General features: G+C 45.6%; 1 protein-coding gene across 2 annotated transcripts in view; it reads left to right on the forward strand.

The window, feature by feature from the left end:
• The window catches only part of ABCA4 (ATP binding cassette subfamily A member 4), a 1118748-nt gene that overhangs the window by 341029 nt on the left and 751795 nt on the right, over positions 1 to 25924 (forward strand). For both annotated transcript variants that reach the window (XM_085601480.1, XM_085601481.1), the window contains exon 8: positions 22727 to 22816. In XM_085601480.1, coding sequence (XP_085457606.1) covers positions 22727 to 22816 — 90 coding nt within the window. The remainder of the gene's footprint in view (positions 1 to 22726; positions 22817 to 25924) is intronic.

A 25924-nucleotide genomic window follows, 5' to 3' on the forward strand; every position in this document is an offset into this window, starting at 1 on the left:
AAGCCAGGGCTGTCTCGAGGTACTTAGGTATCCCAAATAAGGTACATTTTTTGATTTCCAGTCCCTTTTCTTGATACCGTTATAGCTTCACCATTGGTTAAAGGGTATATGAGTAAAGCTGCTTGGGAGGTAGGGTGCATAGGTGGCTGCCTGTGTGACCTATGCATAGAACAAACCTTGCTTAAAGGACATTCTTACAGGAAAAGCTCCTGTCGCTTTCTAGCCGAAATTCAGAAATCCACCTGCGGTGTTCCCATTGGAAGGCATATTTGAACTCCTTTCTCGAGGATTTCTGATTGGTTGCTATCACTTCCTTCTTCCTCCTTATTGACCTAGTAGGTCATACTACTTACCTCAACCAGGCTTTTGTAGGGCGCAACTACTCACCCGTAAGGGTCTCAAGGTGCTGTGGTGGGTTAGGGGGGTCTGCTGTTCAGTCGAATAGCGAGGTCTTGAGGTCCTTCCTGAATTGAGGCAGAGATGGTGATTGCCTGAGATGCAGAGGAAGGGAGTTCCAGGTCCTTGCAGCGAGGTAGGAGAAGGATCTTCCTCCAGCGGTGGTCCTGCGGATCCATGGGATGGTGGCTAGGGCCTGATGGGTGGAGCGAAGATGCTTTGGGGGTGTGTGGAAGGAAAGGGGGTTGTTGAGGTATGTGGGTCTGAGGGACAAAAATCCTATGTGCCTGTACTATAAGAATCCTAGTATAGGCCTTTCTTTTCATACTGCACACCCATGGCATTCCTAGTCTGTCCGTAAGAAACGCTGACTAATTCAATGGGATGACATAGGATTCAGTATGAAAGCAGCATTACGTTATATCATCATTTCAGAGTTCCTGCACAAATATTGTGCACATTCTTGAAAATAGCCACTATTCTACTTTCACAGCAGATTAAATATGCAACATTCTTTTGCGTTCTGAGGCTGATGGGGGCAAAGGAGCCACTCACACCTTCAGGCAAATTGAGTTTTTTCTGTTTTCTATTTGTGGTTCTGCTTTATTTACATGACACTTAAAGCCCATAACTAGGTAAGCACCGTAGACCAAGTGTGAAGTGATTGTTCAAGATCAGAAAAGGAGATATTCTGCGTGATACTATCTTACCATGTGAGTTTTGGGCCAATTATCATCTCATCTTCAGTCTGTCTTTCTAAGAGGACAGTTTGCAGCAAGCCTTGTCACCTCAGCTAGTGACTCTCTTGATGCAGAAGGCTTCCTTTGGCATTTGAGCTTCACATGGGAAATTTAGCAGATCATTTCCCCCTGTCCACTTGTAACAGCCACGCCACTGTCGCAGTCCTCCTGGGTCTATTCACAGAACTAACTGATGGTTGCATTATGGAGTGGTGCTTGTGTGGCCTGATAGCAGCCGTGGGGGCAGTGTAATCGTCAGCAGCCTGGTTCTTGCTGCACAGAACGGAATGGGTGAAATAAGCTTTACTATGCCACCACATGGAGGATCCTCATTTTGACAAAGACTTGGGTTAGCACCTTTGTTCTTATTGTTCACTGTATATGTGAAGAGAAGAAGTTTGGAAATTATAGTCATAAATGCCGTGTGATCACACAAATGGATGTCTCGTTTGCAGGCAAAACAGGGTTTGTCCTAACATTGCTTGTTAACTTGACACGATGGGCTGGCCTTGCGGATAAAACAGATGTGTCTGAAATCCAATGGAGAAATGAAACAGACATTAATGATAGTATCTTAGTGACCTGAAGAAGGCTCAGTTCCCCTAATGATGTGCACCGAAACAGTCTTCCCAAGACGTGCTCTTTCACTGCTGAGTCATTATGCGCTCTCATGCCCCAGTTTGTAATAAACATGTTATTTTAATCTCCGGCAGGTGCATGGGATGTTCCTTTCCAACCTAGGATCGCATTGGCTCGTAGCTTTATATTATTGATCATGGGATCACTTTATACAGATCTCCTGTTAGTATTGGTAGTTAATTTCCTTATACTTCGGAATGTACTTGTTTAAATTCAGGCCTGCATTGCCTTCTTCAAGCATGTTTTTCCTCTTTTCTCCAGTTGACTCTTATTTAGTGACATTTTTAGTACATTTTGGGACCTTATACTGCTCATAAGTGTATTGGGTGTTGGTATTTGAATCCAGTCTGAAAAGCAAATGGCTGATACTGAGCGATAGGTGACATTTAATTACGTGCACAAAATGTCAGAAATTTACAAAATTTAGCATTACACAATTTCGCATAACTTTTGTCCTTTCAGGAGACTGATTCAAGCAGATAGTGTCTTGCCGAGAGTCATTTTCTGCTGGAAATAATCTCCTGTGTGTAGTGTATTTTTAACTTGTAGAACCTACTTTCACCCTGGGTCTCTTAGCAAAAGTGACACAATTTTGCAGTAGAAATGTTTAGTCAAAGAAGTGGCTGAAAAGCAATAATTTTTAACTTCTACCAAAAGAGCAGATGTGAAGATATGGTTTTGAAATGTAGGTGCAGATTATTCCACATTACCTATTAATGCCAATATTGCTGTGCAGCGACATATCTTCGGCTGTAGTTGTAGAGTGGGCTGGGTTTTCCCCATCTTGACTGTGCTCTTAGAAATAACAGTATCTCCTTTGACTTTTTTCATGCATGATATTGGTAAATCATTTCATACCATTGGCTTAATTTTGCTGCACCGTGTTGTGTGAAAGGGAGAGAGCAGAAATGTTACATATTTACAAACATATGGAGCATTTATTCTCACTGTGTGCTGCTTAGCACCAATGCAGGCACCCCTACACCATTGTGCAATTGTGGCTGTGTTACGGGCAGGATTGCTTTTGTTTTTCCTCCACAAAAACATTCAAAGAGTAAGTAACGAGGAGAAATGCTTTCTCCCCATTACGCCTCTGTTGGTAAGGCTCACCATTTTGGCACAAACCTAGGTTTTCAAGGCTTTGCAAATCTAGGTTTGTGTCAAAATACATGGGTGGATGCATGGGAACGCCCATGCTCTGCACATTTAGTTCCTACCTAACACAAAGTATTGCAACGCAGTTGTATGTGCTGCCTTAAGTTACCTTATATTTACCAAACCACGCAAAGTGACTTTGCATATCTTAGTTAGTGCCAAAAATTATTGTACGTCTGGGCTGCGCCACAACATTGACGCAATCCCAACGCAAAATCATAGTAAATCTGGGCCCATGTCTCCGCTGGTCACCGAAGATCTGCAGGACCACCTTTTTCCTTTTCTTGTGTCCAAAATTGTTTCTTTGCATTTTCCACTTTTATATATTTATTTGCAGGGTTGTCTAGTATTGGACCACACGTGCCAAGTTTTTAGGATAACTGCTGACTGAGTAAACTGTTCCATTTCCCTGTACATACATTTATCTTGTGGGTAATGTGATAACTTGGCCTTGCTCCTGCCCCCGTGGACCAATGTTGGACACCAATGTGCTCTTAGTACCGTGAGACTTCATTAAGACTAAACATGGTTCTGCTACATAAAAAGTTTCCTGCATTTTCAGTTATTATGAAAATGTGGTTGGCTTTCTAATGGCTGTTGTATGTCTGTATGTGGTATTTGTATACTATGAACCTAGCCAAAATGCAGCGGAGCACAGAACCAGAACTGGGTCCTGAGAGTGGAAGTTAGTTGTGATGTAGTGTTCTTTAAAGAGGTGCGATTTCTGGGCTCTCCTGGAATGGATCAGCGTTGGGTCAACCCTGATGGATATTGTAAAAAATTGGAATATTTGTTGAAGGAGGTGGGAACCCACTCACCCCCTTCAAACAAGGGGTCAGGTTGAACCACTGAAGTTACTAAATAAAACTGTGCTTAACCCTCTAGTAGCTTGACACAAAGCAGTTAGGCTTCACCTAGAAGCAATGTGTAATGTATTTATGCAGCACTTAAACAATAATTAAGTAAAAGCACAGCACAAGAAATATCCCAATCCAATTTAGGAAAAAAAGAATATATTCATAAATAAAATGACATCAAAACGTCAAAAATCCAATTAGTAGAACCGGACGTATAAATTGTTATAGCACCAAAAAGCACAAAGCACCAACTGTGATGTCTGTTCCCTGTAGATCGGGTCGAATTCTAAAGTTAAGGATGACCGCAATGAAATTTATCGTCTTACTTTGGAGCTTTTATGGAGAAAAAGTGGTCTTCATCGAGTCGTCGGTGGAGCAAGCTGCAATCTAGATCTGAAGCAGGGCTTGATAACGGCATGCTTCAGAATAGCGGGGTCCCAGTGCGGTCGTCGACGAAGGCAGGAAAGCTACCAGCGGGCAAAGTGTGAAGTCTGCGGCCAGGAAAGCCTGGATGTTGATTGGATGCTGCTCGCAGTTGGTCCTGGACAAGCCCTGTATGTTTGAACTTTTCTGGATGTTGGATCTTCTTCAGTGGGGCAAACCAGTAGGTTGAGGCTGGCCAGCGATTCAACGTCAATGGCTGCAGCTTTGACAGCGAGCCGACAGCAGCGGCTTTGAGCAGGAAGCCTGTCTCCGTCAATTCTTCAGGCAGAAAGTTGGCAAAACGTTTTCCACTTCTTGCAGTTTGGTGACAGGAGGAGTGCACTCTAACACCAGCCAAGGTTCCAGGGCCTGTGGGGCATCACTTGGGGGTTAGGACTTAGGACTCAGCCCTACAGAGTCCAGCACCAGGGTTCAGGACAGGTCCAGTTGGAACTGGTCTGATGTGCAGTGGCAGGGAGAGCGGCATCTGGAACCTTGTTGTATCTTTGTAGCTCAAATAGGAGGTCAGCGAATTGACCCTTAGGGTCACTTCTGGGGTCTGGGTTCAAGGCAAGCAAGTGCAGTTTTGCTTTGGGTTCTTCAGCCAGCAGGCAAGTACTTCTGATTCTTCACAGGTCCAGGAGTGTTATGACAAGATGTATGTGCCCACATTTATACCCAGTGCCAGCCTGTGGGTGGAGGGCAATCCTTTGTCCACCCCCTAAACCAGTTCTGGTCTGTCTCTTTCCTCCCACTGGGTTTGGAGCCAGGCTGAAGAGAGAGAAAAAAAGTCAGACATCCCAGGTGTGAGCTTTATCTGCCTGTGACAGTGTAGGCATCCTTTGAAGCGCAGGAAGGAAAGACCACAGCCCCCAGGCCATCCTGTCAAAGGAGGAGATTATTACTATTAAAATTAGTCCTTGAAATACTTTTCTAGCTATTCTCAAACTGAATTTAGCACTTATTAAATGTAATAGTGTAAACTAGTGTTAACCTTCAGTAGAGCCAGCCTTGCTACAGTGAAAAAGGGCTTTGGAGGTTTTTCACTGCCAGGATATGTAAACCAATAAATATTCATGTCCCACATTTAAATATTATGCACCCTGCCCTACCGGCATCTAAGGACTACAATAGGAGTGACTTATAAGTATTAAAAATTAATGCTTAGGCCTGACAAAAGATGTATTTTGCTAGGTGGAAATGGCAGTTTAAAACTGCACAACCAGGCTAAAATTGCAGGCCTGGAGACAGATTTTCTGGGTTTACTGCAGTGGGGGCGCAATGAGTGCTGCAGCCCACTAGTAGCATTTAATTAACTGGCCATGGGTACAGGTTGTACCATATACTAACTACGTATAAGCAAATTAAATGTGGCAATTAGGTGTATGCCAATTTTACAATGTTTAAAAAAGGAGAGAACAAGCACTTTACCTCTGATTAGCAGGGGTAAAGTACACAGGGTTCTATAGCCAACAAAAATAGGATTTAGTAAAAAGGCAAAAAATCCTGATTGACCCTGCATGAAATGCGAATTTCCAAGACATGACCCCCAGCCCAAAACTAGGGTAGACTAACAAATCATTTGATGGGCTTCCCTGCTCAGGTGATATAATATGGATAATGCGCCGCCTCTGCAGTAGCACATTTCTGTTCTATGCCCCTCTGAACCTATCTGTACCCCTCTGTGACCATCCTCTTGCACCACAGGGCTGGCCCAAGGAGAACCCTTATCCTCATCTGCGTAAAAGGGGCGTTCCATGGGTGTTGCTGTGGGTGTTCACACGCAACATCCACAGATATGCAGAACATGGCAATTCGTTTTTTTGTAAAAATGCTAACCCTCCCCATTTCCATCCTTCCTCCATTGGGGACTTGTCCTTATATGTTTGTCTATGCAACTGTAACTAAATGTAACTATGCAAAACTGTTATTCTTGTCATCCCTGACCTCGGAGACCTGAGCAACATGGCTGATGCCTGGGTGGAGCTGCTAGACAGCTATAGAGGAGATCGGCCCTGGTTTTCCCCTTCGGCCATCACCTACCCAACTGGTCATTGGGCACGGTTCTCCTTCTCTCCCCGCTGTGTTTCCTTACTACTGTAACATTGTTTTTTGTCTGTGTTTTTACTATGCTCTTGTAACAGATGTAATTTGTATTATGTAACTCAATGTTCCTCCTGTAAAGCGCTCTGATACCTCCGGGTCTAGCCAGCGCTATATAAAACTCAAATAAATAAATAAAAATGGAACTTGACACATCCCCAGATGTACAACATTTTGCAAAACTGGGAATGTGTCAAAATCCTACGCCTCCACAGGGGAGGTGTATTAATGGTGCAACGAGCAGAAATACTTTTATTTCTCCCCTTTTTCCACTCTTTCAGTATGCATAGAAAGAGGAAAATGCATTTAGTTATTGTTTTTGTGCAGGAATGTATCCCTTCCTGCACAAAAACAATCATACCCGCAGCGCAGGCACCCTTGCAAAATGACGCAAGGTTGCCTGCGCTGGTGCATGGAGGCCAATAGTGCAACCGCGCAGGGGAGGACACAGGGATGCGTTGTATTGATGTTAATACAACAAATCCCTGTGCTTTGAAAATGGCGCAACATGGTGCAACTAAGGGCCACATGCATCAACGAGAAAACTGGTCGCAAACGGGCAGATTAGCAGAATCTGCCCCTTTGCGACCGGTATTTTTGCATTTGGGATGCATCATCCCAAATGCAAAAATCGCAATTTAAGGAATCTCTAAATAGCGATTCCTTAAATTGCGATTGCATTTAAGGAATCCCAAATTGAGATTCCTTAAATGCAATGCATTAAAGTTACAAAATTAGTGATTTCGCTAATAGGGGGAGCAAATTACCATGAAGTTGAACTTCATGGTAATTTGCCAAAACTTTGAAAAATGCACTTTTGTGCATTTTTCAAAGTTTCATGTTCCACACACACATGCCTTTAGAGCATGTGTGTGTGCAACATATGTGCACAGATCAATTTCAGGGGTGCAATAGGGTGTCATTTTGACACCCTTGCACCCTTGAAATTGCATGAGCAATTTGCGAGTACATACTGGTACTCGCAATTTGCTCATGCAATCTCCAATTCATTCCTATGGGCCTAGAGGCCCATAGGAATGAATGGGACGGCATTCCTTAATTGCGACTCGCAATTAAGGAATTTGTAGGAATCGCTATTTTTATAGCGATTCCTACATGCATGGGCTTTTGCAATTCCTTAATTGCGATTCCTTAAAAATCGCAATTAAGGAATCGCAAAAGTCTTTGTTGATGCATGTGCCAGTAAATGGCTTGCTGCACCGCACCATTTTCATGTAGATGAGGCCCTCAGTTCTTAAATGATCAACTATATTGTTCCAATTCAAGGTCTCCCAGTGTACCTACTCTGTGATCATGACCCTCTTCCTACACATCAGGTCTATTTTTGCCCAAATTTTGAGTACCGTAAAATGGGTTAACTGCCGGTATAAAGATCTATATAAAAATCTAGGCCTTTGCGAGGTTGGCGTGTTTACTGCTCTGTCAAGCCAGCTGTCTCTGGTACTTTCCTGTCTCTCGTGGAGCTTCTTGGCTCACGTTCAAGCGCTTCAGGGGAGTTTTGATAGTTCTGTCTTGTTTCCCTTGGATAAGCTTCAAAATTCTAATGCACTTGACCGACCGAGGTAACGAAAATAGTGTTTGGGAGTATGAAAACAAAATACACATGGACGATGCAATCAAACATGAAAACAAAATCCTTTTATCGAAAAACATAGTTTCTAAAAGAATGACAAGGAGAGAAGGCTAGGGAAAACAACGCACTAACACCGTGCCCCATCACAGTTCGTACAACCCGAGCGGAAATGAAAGGCTTGTCGCAGAGCCTGGGGCCTAAAAAGAACAGGTGTTCCATTCAAAGACGCTGGTATGAAACACGACACAAATGATTATTTTACGATTTTATAAGCTGTATGTTTTTTTAATGTGTTTTTTGGAGTTCAGCACTCTTGTTTACAGGAAGCTAAAACTCCAAACAATTTGAAAAATGTTTCCTCTGCTTTTCTTAGAATCTGTGTGACAAGCTGGGGGCATTTACAGAGGGAGGCTGTAGTGATCCTTTGTGGCTCCCATACCAGGACATTTATGGTCCTGGCATTCACCACCCTCTACTCCTGAATAAATCCATTCGCGGATTACCAAATAGGCAAAGTAGGCACTGGCCTATGGGCCCCACTCCTTGTAGGGGTCCTGCGACAACATATCAAAATAATATTGATTTGATCTTGAAAGAACATTACAATCAAGCGTTCTTAAATATTGTTTCCAAAAGATAGAAAAAAATTAATCAACTCAAAGAGACGAAAACTTTACATTAAAGACTCAATAGAGAAAATACTGTATTAACGTAATGTATCCATTAACAACTGAAAGTACATAAACTAGTGACATCAGATTCACATAACTGTTTGCTTCTTAAAAGCTCATTTTCAAGCAGCTGTCCGTTTGTAAAACACAAATTCAGTGCATTGGGTATTAGGAGATAATATGCTAACTCTTTTGTAGATATTAAACGTGAATATTGGTCTTGTCACCCCCAATTTGTTGACAATCTTAAACCTATTGGTAGTACATGAGACTGTTCCAGAGTACTTTAAAGGGATTGGTGTTCACTTCTTGAAGAACACTGGCATTTACTAAGAAATCATGCAGCGTGGCACAGCACATAAAGTTGCTGTGCTGCGTTGCGTCCATGGCAGGGAGCAGTACAGTGACACATCTGTGAAGTTTTGGTGCTGTTCTACGCTCCACATGCGCTTGTGCACTCTATGCTGCCATGTGCCAACGCAGACACCCTTGTGCCACCGTGGTAGGAAGTCTGAGTTGTGGTAAGTATAGCTTTTGTACAGGAATGGATTCCTTTCTGTACAAAAACTATGCTTTAAGGCATTTCCATCTTTGTATGTATGCTGTAGGTCACCTGCAGTGAGGGAAAAACTTGGACAAATGAAAATATTCCTCATTGTTATGCCTGCCTCACGGAAGCACAGGGAGTTTGGCATAAAAGTGCAGTAGACTTGGTGGTGTGCCACTTTTCGCCATTACCTGCTCCTGAGTGATTACAAAAGCGCCTGCCGCAGAACTCTCATTGAGAGCCTTTTTAGAATTTACAAAGTACGTTTGCTGCATCAGACAATATCAAAACCCAAACCCGCCCTCTCAAATCTTCCCCAAACACATTTACAGAAGAAGGAAACCCCAGGTCAGGAAGCAGGAAAGTAAGGGCCAAATGTGTAAAAATTAGGAAAAGCAATTTCTAAATTGCGATCCTTATGGGCCAGATGTACGACCCTAACAATTTGCGAGTCGCATATGTCATCGTTTTGCGACTCACAATTTGCGACTCGCAAGTAGGAAAGTACAACAGTGTCTCAGGCACTTTTTGCGATTCCTAATGGTGTCGCAAATTGCCTGCCTCATTAATATTCATGAGGCAGGTAAAATTTGCGACCCCATTAGGAATGGCTAGCACTCCCAGGGATGGTGGCCTGTTGGGGTCAGCAGACCACTGTGCCTCTGACTGCTTTTTAAATAAGGCAGGTTTCTTCCTTAAAGGAAAACGGGATGCATTAAAAAAAGTAAAATGAAACATTTCTGTTTCATTCATTCATTCATTCTCAGCCCTGCCGCCATTTGTCGGAACCACAAGACACGCCCACTTGTACTGGCCACGCCCCCTCTTTGCACTCTCCCCACTTCCATAAAGGATGTGCTTTAACCGGAAGCGCAGCGGACGAGCGCAGCGGGCGCGAAGTTTGCGCGCCGAAGGCGCGCTTAAGGCAAGCTCGTCTGCGCTCGTCCGCGCCGAGACCGGGCCTAGGGCCACCCCCCTTGCCCGACTTATCCCGGATAGTGAGACTTATAGATATAGTAGGGATACCCTGATAATGCTGGATCCACTGGCCGGCAAAGCAACCTGCCCACGTTTAGCCCCTAACACAACATCCAAGGATAAGAATCACTGCCCTAACTGCCTAGTTTGCCTGCCACATATCAACTCCCGCCCACTCGAACCATTATTTAAATCTGACCAGGCCTCAGGCAACAGGCACATCCCGCTAGACAAGACATCGTATACAGAACAAGGACATACACCTAAGGGAGAATTAAAAAGTGGGTTACTAAATGTTAGATCCCTCCCAAAACATGCCACTGAGATACAGCTGCTGATCGAATCCAGCAACCTGGATATTCTGTTTCTAACTGAAACATGGACGGTGGCTGGACTAGAATCAGAGCTGGGGCCGGCATGCCCAGTAGGGTATAAGATTGTTCACAAACCTAGGACTGAGGAACGAGGGGGAGGAACGGGAATCATTTTCAGGGAAGATTTGAACATTGCAACATTGGACATTGATACGGTCTCATGTGTTGAAGTTCTTGGGATATCGATCAAGCATGATTCAGGCCATTGTCTTACTGGCCTAATCTGCTACAGGCCACCGGGGTACATTAATGCTATGCAACAGCAGGAATTGATCGCTGCCATTAACAACCTGACAATCTCCCATAGCAGAGTATTGATATTGGGAGATTTTAACCTGTGGACCAACGGCCAACTAGACACGGCCCTTTACAACATCACACAATCCTGTGCCAACTTAGGACTAAAACAATGGATAACCACCCCCACACATAGGGAAGGAAACATTCTGGACCTAATCTTCGCTGCAGAAGATCTTATAACCATGGGAATAATACAACCAGTAGGATGGTCAGATCACCATCTCTTAATATTCAATATCCACACTCTGGGTAATATAGGACTGGCAAACATGCAGATCAGGACCTTCATCAGTCGTGACTGGAAGGGACTATTAAAAAGAAAAAAGGAAGAGGGGACTGACCTCTTCCAAGTGGGGACCTTGTTTAACCCAGAGAACGATATTACCACAAACTATCGGCTACTATGCGATGAGGTAACCAGGAAACTTGATCATATCGCACCGATGAAAGTAATCAGAAAAAGAGGCAACCCTTCCGCGCCCTGGTACACGGAAACACTGAAAGAGCTGAAAAACGTATGTAAAAAGGCGGAAAGGCACTGGAGGAAAAACTATATAGAGCAGGATAGACTACTCTGGAGGCAGACAATAACTCAGTACAAGAAAGAGATTACCACAGCCAAAGCAAACTATTTTGCAGATCTAATCTTAAAAAGATCCAACAAGTCACGTGACATCTTTAGGATAGTAAAAGATCTGTCCCATCCTGAATGTGCTAATAGCAAAATCAAGCCCTCACAGGAACTATGTGACGGTTTGGCCTCCTTCTTCCAGGAAGAGATTACCAAAATAATTGAGGGCATGAAGGATGCCCCCACCTCAATGCAGCGTAATAGCAGCACGGAGAACGGGAAGAAGAGCGAAGGAAAAGAAGGACACCCCATGCCAAAGGCTATCTTGGATAAATTCGAGACTCCGACAGAACAAGAGTTTGCGCATACAGCCCTAAATATAACATCGGGATCCCCACTGGACCCCCTACCTCACAAAATAGTAAAGGAATTTGGGGCGGAACTCTTTCCAGTACTTCGTCATCTATGCAATCAATCCCTCGACACAGGTATCGTACCGAAAGAATGGAAATTGGCAGTTGTCACCCCCCTACTGAAAAAATCAAACTTGGACCCCAATTGCCATAAGAACTATCGACCTATATCGCTCCTGCCGTATCCAATTAAGATCATGGAACGGCTGGTCAGTAGATCTTTGTCCCTCTTCCTGGAAACTAACAACATCCTTGAAGAGGAGCAATTCGGTTTCAGACCAGCCCATGGGACCGAGTCAGCTCTGCTGATGGTCCTGGACAACCTGCGAATGAGGGCGGACAGGGGAGAACCAGCAATCTTAATTTTGCTGGACCTGTCTGCCGCATTCGATACGTTGAGTCATGACATCCTGCTGACAAGGATGAAAAGCTTTGGAGTTGAGGGAGTTGCGCTCGATTGGTTCCGCTCTTATCTGACGGACAGATGGCAGGCAGTAGTACTCCCTCCATACCAGTCTGAGTTTGCTACAGTTCCACACGGGGTCCCACAGGGGTCTGCGATCAGTCCGATCCTTTTTAATGTTTACATGCAACCCCTGATGGGCATCATCAAGGCTCACGGCATTAGCGTGATCAACTATGCGGATGACACGCAGCTGATGATTTCTCTTGATGGTGTTCATGCAGATTCACTCGAGACCTTCCACACCTGCATGCTGGAAATGGCATCCTGGCTAAATAGTAACTCACTACAGTTCAATAGTGGTAAAACCGAGATAATGCACTGCAAAGTAGGTAGAATTGCTAGAAGCCTGCCTGCTGACTTTTGGCCTCTGGAGTCAGGGGAGCTACTAACTCCAGTAAAATCAGTGCGGAACCTAGGGGTCAGCTTTAATGACAACCTGAGTCTAGAGACCAATGTCAACAAGCAGGTGAGCAGCTGCTTCGCCTTAATGCGAGGCCTTCGAAAGCTGCTGCCCCTCCTACCAGCACAGACTAGAGCCACCATAGTCAGGAGCATTATTCTCAGCCGCCTGGACTATTGTAACGCTCTGTTACTGGAATCTCCTGCTTATTTGATTTCCAGACTTCAGAGCATCCAGGCGGCAGCAGCTAAAATGGCACTTTCCCGAGGACGAAGATCCTCCACCACTCTTGCACTGGCTGAACTACACTGGCTGCCCGTGCATCAGAGGATCCTCTTCAAATCTCTATGCACTGTCTTTAAGGCAGTGCATGGAGCGGGCCCCTTACCATTACAAAATAAATTTAAATGGTATGAACCCACTCGGACCCTTCGATCCTCCTCCACTAATCTCATCAGTATACCTAGGATCAAGAAAGCCACCTACGGTGGCAGAGCCTTTAGTATAGCGGCAGCCCATCTCTGGAATAGCCTCCCTATTGCTATTAGGAAAACAGGCGAACTGATGGCATTTCGAAAAAAGGTAAAGACATGGCTATTCCCCAAAGTTTAATTACCCCAGAAACAAACTGATCATCCTACTCATGATGCACATCTGTCTCAGTTATACTCTCACAGCGCCAGGATGCCCGTAGGGTTGCAGAGCGCTTTATAAATACCATAAATAAAAAAATAAAATAACATTTTTTAAGAGTAGACAGTAGTCCCTGGGACCACTGCCTACTCGTAAAAAATATGTGCACAACTATTCACAGAGGGGAAGGGGGTTTGCGAGTGGCTTACCAAACTGCGAGTGTTAGGCGACAGCAATTGTGGTTGCAAAACAATCTTACATTGAAGTGCAATTCGCTATTAGGAAGGGACAAACCCTATTTTGCGAGTCGGTAAAAGGTTACTGACTTCCAAAATCGGGTTTGTAGATGGGGCAGACTGATTTTGCGGTTGCAAACGGGCTGATTTCCCGTTTACGACCGCAAAAAACGGTCATACATTTGGCCCTTAGTGAATTGCAATTTGGAAATCGCAATTCCAAAGGTACTAAAAAATACATTTTGAAATAGCGATTTCTAGGGGCACACACATTGACCTACCTCATGAATATTAATGAGGTATGTTGCAATTTGCGACTCTCTAGAATTCACAGCAATCACAGGGATGGAGGCCTGCTGGGGTCAGCAGGCCACCTGTCTGTGATCACTTTTTTATAAAACTTTTTTCTTTGAAATGCAGCTCGTTTTCCTTAAAGGAAAACAAGATGCGTTTTAAAAGAAAAATTGAACTTTGATTTTTAAATCTCAAAGATAAAGGGTTTCTATGGGAAGTAAGAGTGGTGGGGCAGTGGGGGGGTGCGAGGGCTGGGTGGGGGTAGTCAACAGATGACAGGATATGTAACATTAAATACAAAAAATAATAAAACCATTTACCTTGCCCTCACTGCATCGCGATGTTCCAGAGCTTTCAATGGGCCTCTGGGCTGAGCGACAGAATCTCAATGTACGTGGACGGTGTTCTGTTGCTTTTGGATGACCTGGAGTTGTCGGGACATAGAACCCTTAAAATGTTGTGTATATTCGGAATGTACACTGGGCTTCACATGAACATAAATAAATCCTCAATCTATCACAAAGCTCCTTGCCCAGTGGACATGCTGTGGGCAGAGGGGATACCAATAGACTCTGATGGGTTCAAATACTTGGGGACTTTTTTACACACCATGCACCAATGTCCTTTGAATTAAATTTGGTGCCCCAACTGAAAGGCATTGTGAGGGATGTTAAATTCTGGTCCACTCTACCTCTATCCTTTCTGGGACGTTCCACTATCTTTAATATGGTATCCTTGCAGTGCCTCTTATACAAGCTACAGAACCACCCTTACCCAGTGGAAGGGGCCTTTTTTAAGCTAAACTTTTGCTCACAGTCATGAAGGATTACAAATTGTCTGAGATTTAGTAAATGTCCTTACGCAATTTGCCCCACCCAATGCTGGCAGTGTAAATGGGATGGGAAGGTCACCTTGGTCAAACGGATGCCTAAAACTGAACTCCGAGAAGACTGAGGTCCGTATCCTCGGACCCTCCCCCACTGCATGGGACAGCTCCTTCAAGTGGATCCCCACCCGAATGCAGAAAGACCGTCACCCACGCACTCATAACCAGCAGATTGGACTACGATAATGCCCTCTACACAGGAATCAACAAAACCCTGCTACACAAGCTCCAAACCATCCAGAACACCGCAGCCAGACTCGTCCTCGGAACCCCACGGCAGGTGCACATGACCCAACACCTACGAGGCCTAACCAGGCTCCCCATTGAGAAGAGAGTAACTTTCAAGCTACTCACCCACGCCTACAAATCCCTCCACAAAATCGGACCCACATACCTCAGAGAAAGAGTCTCCTTCCACGTACTCAAAAGGAACCTCTGCTCCGCCGACCTCACCCTGGCAGAGACCCCAAGCATCCGCAGAACCAAAACAGGCGGAAGGGCCTTCTCCTACTTCGCAGCAAAGACCTGGAACGAGCTCCTTGTCAACATCAGACGCTCCCCCACTCTGCACACCTTCAGGAGGAGCCTCAAGACCTGGCTCTTCAAATGATCCAGAGCTGCAACTACCCCCTCCCCCCCCCCAGCGCCTTGAGACCCTCACGGTGAGTAGATGGCTCTACAAACCCCTGATTGATTGATTGATGATTGGAGGGTGTCCCTAGGGAGGTGGTAATAGCATCACAATTTAGACTGATACAGCTGAAAGTACTCCATCGGGTCTACCTCACTACGGCACATTTACATCACATGGGCCTGATAGCCGCAGTGAACTGCTTCAGATGCAATAACCCGCAGGGGGATTTACTCCATACATTCTGCCACTGCCCCACACTCTCACTTCTGCAACAGCGTCCTGGGACAGTTGGAGGGGGTACTGGGCTGGCCTATTCTCAGGCATGCTAAACTCATCCTTTTACACATCACTGATGACATAGGGGGTAATCGGTAACAGAGGGCCTTGCTTTGGTTGGGTTTGATTGTTGCTAAACGATATATTGCGAGGGCCTGGAAGGACACATCGGCCCCTCTAGTGGAAACATGAGCTAAGGGCATGGACCACTGCATGAGGCTTGAGCGCCCTATTTACTTGGCAAGAGGATGCCCCCAAAACACTATAAAATTTGGAAGGCGTGGGCGTGACTCCGGGACATAATGCTGGAACCGTGCACAGACAGGCCATGGTCTACTTTCGGAGACATACTTGAATTCAGTATCAACACAATTGAGGCACACATGGCATGAGACGGTCAGGTCTTGCTGCATAACCCAATGGTATTATGCCATTTCTCTCTGCACTGTTGCTGCTCCGTTGTTACACTGTACATGGTGTTGTGCTCTGTGCCTATGCCGAGTGTGCAATGCCGCCACTCACTTAGTATGTAAAAAACAATAACAAAGTTACAAAAATATATTTGTATATACATATATAGTTACTCACATGAGGACGAATGAAATTAAACACGCACAATATAATAATGATGCTATCTCATCAGTGAGCAACTATTTCTGGCATTGGTTGTTCCAGTGTAACCTGAGATGCACACCCGTCAAGTGAGTTGGTTTGATCCAAGTTTGCAACCCGCTGGTGAATGGGTAATACATTCTACCTCTTCTAAACCTGTGCTGTCACTGACAAGATGGTGGAATTTTTCTAGATCATTGGATGATTTGCTGTTCTGCATAATTCGCTGTCCATGGGAGGGAGGGGGGGCGTGGGGAGGGTGTAGATCAGAAGGGACGGATCGTTGACGCTGACACCATGTCTAGAGGGAGGGTTGCTTTCATAGAAAAGCATCTACCCCTAAATTGACAATACTGAGTTGAAGAATCGTACTGTAGGCGCGCTTGGCTACGTCCATAGCAACAAGAACTCTGTTTCTGATACTTGCCAAATGATACCATTTAATTCTGTTATCTAGAACATGTAACATTACTGTCAAAATATGTTCTACATCTAAATAAGAGATGTGTATGTTTGATGGTGTATTCCAGTTTGGTTTTACGCCATAACCCTCTCTTCCAAATTCCATTTTTTATAATCAAAGTTAGGCAACAGTGTGCCTGACCCTTCTTTGCCCATAATTTGTTTTCTAGATTCAGATCTTTGCGGTAAGGTCGCACACGCTTTCCTCCCCGTGCACTCTGCAAAGCGGACTAAATATTTTTTGGGGATCACACTAGTCGATTGCAACACCTCTTGGCCACTTTACACAATTATGCAATAAACAACTCACTAACAATGAACCAGGAACAAAAACGGTGTTTTTTTATCAAGAGTTCTTATGCCAGAACATGGTTTGCTGAAGGTCAAAAACTGATAGAAACTGACACTTATAAGCATTTAAGCGTTTATTTTGGCTGCCCCTTGCTTTGGCAGGCTGGGACTGAGCAGAAGCAAAATGCACTTTATTCTTTGGGCGGCGCCCTGTGTTCTTTTAATGGGCAGCTCGTAGGCTTCTCAATGCAGCCTTAATTCCAGCTTATGGGGCTCATACAGTTGCTTTACTTGTTTTTGGGGATCTTCTTTGGTTTCCAGAATGTTATTCATTGTTGGAGTGACTTGAAGGGCCTGCCTGAAGCCGACTAATGGGCAGTGATGTAACACAAAACGATGCCCAAACCCCCACCCGCAGAATGGGATGAGGGGCCCTGAGCCTCCCACATCATTGTCCTAGGGAGGAATGAGGGGCCCCGGGTCCTTGGTGTATTGGGGCCACCCCCTACGACGCAGGGGCTGCAGGAGCCTCTGTTACGTCCCTGTTATTAGGCCTAAAAAAGGAACACATTTAGGAGCTTGTTTACCAGCCCCTTGAGCCGCCGGTGCATCACTTTTAATATGGGAAAAAGTGACGTATCACAGACGCAAGGGGCTTGTAAATAAGCCGCTTAGGGCCTCATTTATGGGTATTTTGCCGTAGGGCAGCGCAGCGCAGCAGGCCTTGCTGCTGTGCTGCCCTACGGCAAAAGAAAAGGGCAGGAATGCACGGTATCTACTAGATACGGCGCATTCCTGTCCTTTTCCCCTGCACTGGCGCACAATGGGCTGCTATGCGGCAACGCAGGCACCTTTGCACCATGGTACAAGGGTGCCTGCGTTGCGGGGATGATTATTTTTGTGCAGGAAGGAAAACCTTCCTGCACAAAAAAATCACAAGAGGCTTTTTCCTCTTTCTATGTGTGCTGCAGAATGAAGATATTTCTCGTTGTGCCTCCCTTATGCGTCCACTGGGGAGGCGTAATTTTTTAGAGCTGCCTCAGGCTTACGATTTCTCATAAATCTGGGGTAGTGTCAAAAACCCATGAATGTTGATGGGAATGCCCCGAGCAACACCCATGGAACGCCATGGGCACATATTTATAAGGCCATGAAAAGCCACATAACATGTCTTTAATCAATCAATCAATCAAAGACATTTATAGAGCGCACTACATACCCGTAGGGTCTCAAGGCGCTGGGGGTGGGGGGGTGCCGCTACTGCTCGAACAGCCAGGTCTTCAGCTTCTTCCTGAAGGAGAGGTGGTCTTGGGTCAGGCGCAGGTCGGTCGGGAGGGAGTTCCAGGTTTTGGCGGCCAGGTAGGAGAAGGACCTTCCTCCTGTAGTCGCCCTTCGGATGCGGGGGACGGCGGCGAGGGCGTGGTTGGCTGATCGGAGGTGGCGTTTGGGAGCGTAGAAGTTGATTCGGCTGTTGAGGTAGCTCGGGCCTTGGTCGTGTAGGGCTTTGTGTGCGTGGGTGAGGAGGCGGAAGGTGATTCTTTTGTTGACGGGGAGCCAGTGCAGGTCTCTCAGATGTCCGGAGATGTGGCTGGTTCGTGGGATGTCGAGGATGAGTCTGGCTGAGGCGTTCTGGATCCGCTGGAGTCTCTTCTGGAGCTTGGCGGTGGTACCGGCGTAGAGGGCGTTGCCGTAGTCCAGTCGGCTGGTGACGAGGGCCTGGGTGACGGTCTTCCTGGTCTCGGTGGGGATCCACCAGAAGATCTTCCGTAGCATGCGTAGGATGTTGAAGCACGCCGAGGAGAAGTTGTTGACTTGCCTGGTCATGGAGAGGGAGGAGTCCAGGATGAAGCCCAGGTTGCGTGCATGGTCTGTCGGTTTGGGTGCGGTGCCCAGGGCGGGAGGCCACCAGGAGTCGTCCCAGGCGGAGGGTGAGGAGCCCAGGATGAGGACCTCCGTCTTGTCCGAGTTCAGTTTCAGGCGGCTGGTCGTCATCCACTCGGCTACCTCTTTCATCCCTTCGTGCAGGTTGGCTCTGGCGGCGGCGGGGTCGTTGGTCAGGGAGAGGATCAGCTGGGTGTCGTCGGCGTAGGAGATTATGTTGAGGTTGTGTTGGCGTGCGATGGCCGCGAGGGGTTCATGTAGACGTTGAAGAGGGTGGGGCTCAGTGAGGATCCTTGAGGGACGCCGCAGATGACTTCGGTGGCCTCTGACTTGTACGGTGGTAGACGGACTCTCTGTGTTCTTCCGTCGAGGAAGGAGATGATCCATTCCAGCGCCTTGTCCTGGATTCCGACGTTGCTGAGGCGCTGTACTAGGGTGCGGTGGCAGACAGTGTCGAATGCTGCGGAGAGGTCTAGGAGGATGAGGGCCGCTGTTTCTCCGTTGTCCATCAGGGCTCGAATGTCATCGGTGGCGGCGATGAGGGCGGTCTCGGTGCTGTGATTGGCTCGGAAGCCGGACTGTGAGGGGTCGAGGGATCCATTCGTCTCGAGGAAGGTGGCCATCTGCTTGTTGACGGTCTTCTCGATGACTTTGGCTGGGAACGGGAGGAGCGAGATGGGGCGGTAGTTCTTGAGTTCGGTGGGGTCCGCTGTGGGTTTCTTGAGTAGAGCGCTGAGTTCGGCGTGCTTCCAGCTCTCAGGGAAGGTGGCGGTGTCGAAGGATGTGTTGATGATGTCTCGCAGGTGGGGTGCGATGACAGCGTCAGCCTTGTTGAAGACGTGGTGAGGGCAGGGGTCGGTCGGTGACCCGGAGTGGATGCAGTTCATCGTGCGGATGGTGTCTTCGGTGCTGATCGGGGTCCAGGCGTGGAGGGTGGTGGTGAGGGGTGGTTGTTCGGGCTTGGTGTGCGATGGTTGGTTGTTGAAGCTGTTGTGTATGTCAGCGATCTTGTTGTGGAAGTATGAAGCGAGGGAGTTGCAGAGGTCTTGCGATGGGGTGATGTCGTTGTTTCCTGCGCTGGGGTTGGATAGCTCTTTCACGATGTTGAAGAGTTCCTTGTAGTTGTGTGCGTTGTTGTCCAGCCGGTCCTTGAAAGCAGTTTTCTTGGCGGCGCGGATCAGCTGGTGGTGCTTCCGGGTGGCCAGCTTGAAGGTGGTTCTGTTGTCCGGTGTAGGATCCCTTCTCCAGACTTTCTCGAGGGCTCGGCAGTTCTTCTTGGAGCTCTTGAGTTCGTCGGTGAACCACGGGGCTTTCTTGCTGCCGGGTCTGCTGGGCGGGGTCCTCAGCGGGGCGAGTTCGTCCGCGCAGTTGCTGATCCACTTCGTGAGGTTGTCGGCGACATGGCCTTATAAATATGCCAGTGGCACATTGCGCCGCCGGAACGTCGAAAAAGTGACGTTCTGACGGCGCAGTAGTACTTAATTGGCTGGAGCTGCAAATCAAGTCCAGCGAGGGCTCTAGGCATCAATCTAGTTACCAGTAGGCCCTAATGGATATGATAATAATCACATTCAGTAAAAGTCTGACAATTAAGTTTTCAGAAATATCAGATGTGGTAATAATCCCATATTCTGAGTTTCTGGGGATTAACATAAGGATTTTGGTGTTTATCACATAAAAATCCACATGTCTCAGTAAAAAGCATGGCTGTCCCCCTTGTTAAATTCTGACAGCTTAACCCGCCAGAGATTAACAAACGCTGCTGTCTTTATTGCCCCTGGTGGCAATTATGAGACACGAGAAACATCGCACTACTTATAATTGTGATCCCTGCGCAAACAGGGTTTTTGGTGCAGGGATTACAATTTAGGGGCTGCTTGTAAACATGATACAGATCAAGTTTGGACCTCTAATCGGATGAAAATGGTGAAGAATTGTAATGGGCCACTATTGGTTTGAACTGAACAATGAAAAGTAATTCATAATTGTTTTGCTTGTCTAAACTGTGGTTATTCTTAATATCTGCTGTATGTCTACCTAAGTATAATAAACAAAGTAAAAAAAAAAGTTTGGGTCTCTGCTGAAAAACACACAATGCCAAAAGCAACACGGTAGATACGCCAATGCTGTGTACTGAACCAGCCTAGCTGGTATATTAAAAAGCTTACCATCACAAACCAAATCTAAGAATAACTGGCAAAGCCAGTAGGTCTCACCTTTTTGTCCATAGGCTGTACCAATGCATTTTGATGATGATGTGCACCCTCCTGAAAGAGCAAAATGCAAATGCACAGCAGAGGTAAAGAAAAAAAGAAGACAAAGGCGCAATGATGCTACTGCTGTTGCCTGTCGCGTCATTCTATAGGCACATGTGCACACATACAGAATGTCGCAAATGCAATTTTCCTTTTTTATACTTAATGATCCAAGATGGTGGACAACACTTGGATTAGTAAATAAAAACATGTAAAAAAAAATCAGAATGACAGTGCTAAATACAAATAAAAAAGAGCAATAGGGTTGGGGTGGCAACAGAGGAGCAGGTGGACGGAGCTGATGGGGAGAGTTAGGTAAAAGCAGCATGAGACAGAGAGAGCAGCAAGGGGATGGGGGAAGAAACACACAATGAAGAAAACAACTGGGAGGACGTGGGTGGGGGAGTTTGATGGGGAGGAGCACAGGAGGGACAGAGAAAGCACCGCAGGAGGGCGATAGCAACACAGTGCAGGGGGAGAAACACATGAGGGAGAGAGCATCATGGAGCTTGGGATGTAGGGGACTTTGGGTGAGAAGTACATAAAACGAGTAGCACGTGAGGTAGCGACATGGAGCCCAGGACAGTATTTGGCACGGAGAAAAGCCCAAGTGGCAGAGAGCTAGAAAACACATGCACTCTCATGGAGTACTTAACCAAAAAGAAAGACATAGTTCCCTAAAAGTGAACAGTGGAAGAATACAAATCAGCCAATCAAAAGGGTGGTGAAGAGGTTATGTCCCAGCAGAGGAAGAGACACATGAAGAGGAAGTCAAGCCTTTGAAGAAGAAACAAGCTAATTATAGTGACGATGAGCCAACTAGTTGTAAACTGTGGGTGGTATAAGCCCTTACTAAATTCACAATAGGTCTTTTGCATTCAGACAGCTTGCACTGTCTGGTAGGCAAGCCCTTAAACTTTTAAATATTATACATTTCTAATGTGGCCACTAACATTTAAGATACCACATTTAGCACCTCATGTTGCTTGAAACTAATGGAGCATGGGCCTTTGTTCCCCAGGAATAGAGATTGTGTTGGCTTTATGAATCAGGAATTGCAAATTATACCCTACATTCTACGGTTGTAGGAGTTTGCAAATAGTAATGTCAGGGCTGGGACATGGACCACTGCTCATATCAATTAAAACATCTATAAAGTATATTTTATGCCCTTTAAATAATAATAGGGATAGATCCTTTATTTTGGATATGTTGAAATACATTGACGTCATTCTTGGAACTGTAAACTGAATTTACTGATGTTGTAAAGTTTAAATGGTTAATTATCAATCTTAAATAAACAAAAAATAAATAAAAAATCAAATTGAAAATGTTAATGGAGCAAGTTTCACTGATGATGTTTATAGGCATGGTGGGTGATAGATAAGGTCCAAAGAAAATATTTAAGGTTGCAACTTTGGTTTCGTTTTTTCTGCAGGTTACAAATGTAATCTCACCATTATAATAAGTTAAAGCTATTAAAAACGCAAAGAAATTTAAAACTCACATCTATTGAGAGCTTCGCCGATGACAATTTGTTTTCACAATGATCAAAGTCTTTCTCTTAAAAGAATTGAATTGAAAATGTTATAGATTATTGATATAAATGCCTGTCTCTGTTATTTATTCTGTCTTTTAGCTTCCCACGGTGCTTGATAGTAGGTCCCCCGGTATTGATCTACATTTTTGGGGTCACGTCTTTTCAAACATCTCAGAATCACTACAAGAGGTAAGTGTTCTGTTAACTAAATTGAAACAAAACTGAGTATGTAGGTCCAAGCTTAGGCTTGACTTCAAGCAAAATCAGTAAATTCACTGAACAAAAATGTAGTCCTGAGGTTTTCAATCCTCTGGAAAATAAAACAAAGTAAGGCTTTTCCAGACATAAACAACGAATGTGTGTGAGAAAGACTTGTGTACCATGAATATCAGGAGAGATTATGTTGTATGTTTGTTGATCATCATGAGAACCAAACTTTATTCCACTTTGTTGTGGGATGACAAGCTCAATTTTCAAAATAAATCAAAATAAAGAAAAACAAAACATTTGCAAAAGCAAGAAAAAACATATGTAAATCCTGGCATTCATGACTATGAATGCCATGTTTCCAATATACAGTTATTCTCTCCATTGACATTTTATAGCTCGCAATTTGGCCCCTCAATCAACTTAAATTTCATTACCTTCTCATAATTTGCTTCCTGCATCATGAGGTGTGTCTACCATCTGGAGTTAGCCACCCACAGCCTACCTAAAGACAATATTGGACCCCCTCTACTCAGAAACCTCCTGTTATGTCTGTCTCCTTTGAGAGGCCGTTATCATGTGTCTCCTGTCTCTGCAAGGGGGTCTTGTTCAGGCTTTTCATGCGTTTCTGTGGACCGGATTGTTTTCCTGACCTTTGCTGAATTCCTAACTCACTGTCTGGTTCACAGCCTGTTTTATGCTGGCACTGAGAGCGCCCACGCCATTCTGATGGAAAACCCTTTCTGAGGCATAAAAACATTTAGCAAAACTAAGAAACGCACGTGAGCGAAGGAGAAAAAAACAGTTGGGTATGCTGTGTGCCCAAGGTCTTAAGTGTGATGAAAAAAGAAAGGTACGAAAAGTGAAACAGGCGTAAAAGGATAATATATGGGAACGCCGCACCAAGGGTGTTGTTGGAAGTGACCAGTCTCACCCAGGCAAGAGAGACTGGGTGTGGACCTTTCTTGTGTGTGCTCTCTGCTGGGCTTGCGACTGGCGTGTGCCTGTCTGTTGAAGTCCCTTTTCTGGAGGAAAGGGGAGTGCCGCATTTCCCTTTATTTTCTTCCTGGGGTACGGGCTGGACTTGGGATTTCCACTCTCTTCTGTGCACCTCATTTTGGCGTTTGTGTGACCCAGTTGACCTGCTTGGCTTTTTTGGGGCTTTGTGATGCTCTTAAGATGTTTGATCCTGCTCTTCGCCCCTAACTTATGGTTTTGGGTGTTAGCGTTGTTCTGCATGGTGATGCTTTGCAACACTGAATGACTGTTTATACTGCATGACTCAGGGGGTGAGCCTAAGCCCTCTTCTAAGTAATCCTACTGGGTTCGGGACCTATGGTATTCCTACCCTTTGTGCAGTACTGAGGCCCCTACACTGATAGACAGGTGTTTGCCCCTCATATGTCCTTGTGCGTGAGGCTAGATTGAGTTTACCCCATGCTCTCTGCTGGCCTTGGGTCTTGCCGGATATGTACCCTGCCTCCCGGTCCCGTGGTTATGTGCAACCCTGGCCCATGTGGTACCGGTTCTGATATTTGTCCTTGATAGCTTACAACATGGCACCTTCACTAGGATAAAGTTGCATACCCCACCTTTTCTGCTGCTGGGATGTGTGCTGGCCGAATATGTGACGTTACAACGGCACATATTACATCGCGGTAGGTAACAACGCGGTTGTTACAATGACCGCGTTGTTACCATGCGGTCATTACAACGCAAGTCGTTTCTATGACTTGCAGCAGATGGCGCGCTGGACTTAGGAATAGTATAAATTACTATTCCTACTCCAGTTAGCGCAACAGCAGGGAATGTGTTGGATTTAAAATCCAACATATTCCCTGTTGTTGCACGCCACCTAGCGCAAGTCGTAGAAACAACTTCCGTTGTAAAAGCACGCGTGGTAACAACACGGTCGTTGTAACAACCATGTTGTTACCTACCTGCGGGGTAAGAACAGTGTTGTAAACGCTGTTTCCATTGCTGGTCTTGTGCTTCCAACTATTCTCTATGCTCGACTGGGGATTACTGAATATGTGCTGCATATCCCTGTTTCATGTCTGGCTCTGCGCCCCTTACCTCTTTTCTGGGCTTGTTGGTGGTTTTTGTGGTCTGGTTCTGATGTTTGGCTTGTCACTACTTGCCTCTCTGTAGGTGTGGGGTAGGATTGGGTTTACACTGCTGGACTGGGGAGTTTGCTGGGTTTGACCACCTTCAGGTGCACCTGTTGGACTTGAGCTTTTTAGGACATGTATCCTGACTTCATTTTCCTGGACTCAGCTGACTTACTACCATCCCTTTTTCTTGTTGTTTTTAGAGTTGAACATTAGTGATGGTCCTGTTCCTTGTGCCCTGCACTGCACGCATTACTGGTTGACCAAGTGCTTGTGGAATAGGGATTTGTCTGCTTGTTGCATCTTTCATGTTCTACCCTACAAGCCCAACCCTTTACTTTGGTGTGTGGGTTGACCAAGACACCTTGTTGTGTATTTTGCTTGGGTTGGCATCCTATGCATGAGTTGCTCCTTTGCTTCTTTTGGCCTCAAGGCTTTTTTGCAAATAAGACATCATATGAGTGGGACCACTCCTTCCAGTGTGGCACTCCTCTTCCCATTCTTTGGGTGATGTTTGTATTTCTGAGGTTCACCGTGCTGATATCAAGTTTTGATATGCCGTGGCCCAGGATCTAAGTGCTTTTGTTTTGGTGATGCATGGTGCACTGATTGGCTTTCTGTTAACGTCTGCACTTGCTCCCTCTTGGGCATCGTGCTTGTGGATTGCATTCTCTCTGATTTCTCCTTGTAGATTTGGCTTTTTCCCTTCACTGCTGGTGAGTGCTTCTGTCTTCTTGCTTTGGCTTCGACTCAATCACACCCTTGCAGTTGAGGTTGATCTTGGGGTTTTGTGGAAGATCTGTTCTACTTCTAACCTCTAACTGTGTATAACCTGTGAAGGGTTTTGTAATGGTACACCAGGCTAGCACCTCTTCTTTCTTTTGTATGGGTTATTTGCGCCTGGAGGAGTGGGAGGAGGGCTGGGTTGGGTCACTGTGGCTCCTCAGTTTTATTGGTTCTTACACTGGAGCTTCTGTTT

Source organism: Triturus cristatus, chromosome 4_2 (genome assembly GCF_964204655.1).
Source record: "Triturus cristatus chromosome 4_2, aTriCri1.1, whole genome shotgun sequence".
Lineage (NCBI taxonomy): Eukaryota > Metazoa > Chordata > Amphibia > Caudata > Salamandridae > Triturus > Triturus cristatus.